General features: G+C 31.3%; 1 protein-coding gene across 1 annotated transcript in view; it reads left to right on the top strand.

Annotated features, from left to right (window-relative positions):
• The first annotated feature begins 47 nt into the window (after nucleotides 1–47).
• The window catches only part of LOC118733178 (trypsin-like), a 2,064-nt gene continuing 1,004 nt past the window's right edge, over nucleotides 48–1,107 (top strand). Inside the window, exons 1-3 of the mRNA XM_036462460.1 lie at nucleotides 48–421; nucleotides 521–605; nucleotides 774–1,002. Of these exons, the coding sequence (XP_036318353.1) occupies nucleotides 539–605; nucleotides 774–1,002 (296 nt within the window). The 5' untranslated portion in view covers nucleotides 48–421; nucleotides 521–538. The remainder of the gene's footprint in view (nucleotides 422–520; nucleotides 606–773; nucleotides 1,003–1,107) is intronic.

The raw sequence follows: 1,107 nt of genomic DNA, 5'->3' as shown, positions 1-1,107 counted from the left end.
TTTACAAATAAATTACAAGATATTTCGTATTTAAAATGTACAAAATTAAATTTTTGCTAAAATTAAGCTTTCCACAAAAAAATCGAATTTATATTCTTGTTTGTTCTGATTTGCGTTTACATACATATACTGTAATCGCGACCAAAACTGATAACGCTAATGTTGCGCCTATTATTGAGTTTTACATTTTCTGTTGTCAAACGATTTACTTTTTATTCGTATATCAATAATGATATCATGAATGATAATGTATACTTTTTGTTTATCGAACTATATATTGTTTATGTATGTACATATGTATGTACATATTCTTATATTTATATAAAGGTATGCATCATGCGCATATGCGTATACACTTGTTACTTCATGGGCACACCGCTGCAAGGAACTAATCATTTGCTAAATAGCAGTCGTTTAGTAGGTGCGTTTGACTCATTTCAAACTTTAAAGTGGATATACACACTTTTTTGCACGTAATATAATTTGTTGGGTGGATGACTAATCTTTTTTATTCACGCAGGCGATTGTGTAATTGAAAATGTGGAGGAAATTTACACTTTTTTGCGCTTGGAGCCTTTTACAAAGCGTCTCTTTAGTCCATTCGTGTAAGTGATAGGAAAATGCTACCCATTTTAAATATTTTACATACAAACATAGATATGTGCGTTAACTAAAAGAAAGTAGCATATTTGTTGTAGTGAAAAAGAAACAACGTTTTGTTGAAGAAGAATATGTTTGCTTTTTTTTTATTTTAATAATTTTTATCTTGGCAGTCCAACCCAGCAATGAAAGCAATCACAAGAGCTTGGCTACTCCATATTTACTCACTGAAATTGATTCAAAAATTATTGGTGGTTCGCCTGTTGCTATAACAAATGTGCCATGGCAAGTTTCGATACGCCTTAAGTCATACGAAATAGCCGGTTTTGGTCGTGGACACTTATGTGGAGGATCGGTTTTAACATCGCGCGTTATTATTTCAGCGGCGCATTGTACCGTCAAGTAAGTATAGATATTTTCTTTATAAAATCTATGCATATCTAAACATATATATATATATATATGTATGTATTATGTAAATATGTTAAAATCCTGCTCCTTTCTGCA

The sequence above is a fragment of the Rhagoletis pomonella genome, unplaced genomic scaffold, assembly GCF_013731165.1.
Source record: "Rhagoletis pomonella isolate Grant_MI unplaced genomic scaffold, Rhpom_1.0 Rhpom_scaffold_00002, whole genome shotgun sequence".
NCBI lineage: Eukaryota > Metazoa > Arthropoda > Insecta > Diptera > Tephritidae > Rhagoletis > Rhagoletis pomonella.
This window is presented reverse-complemented; position numbering and strand designations above follow the sequence as displayed.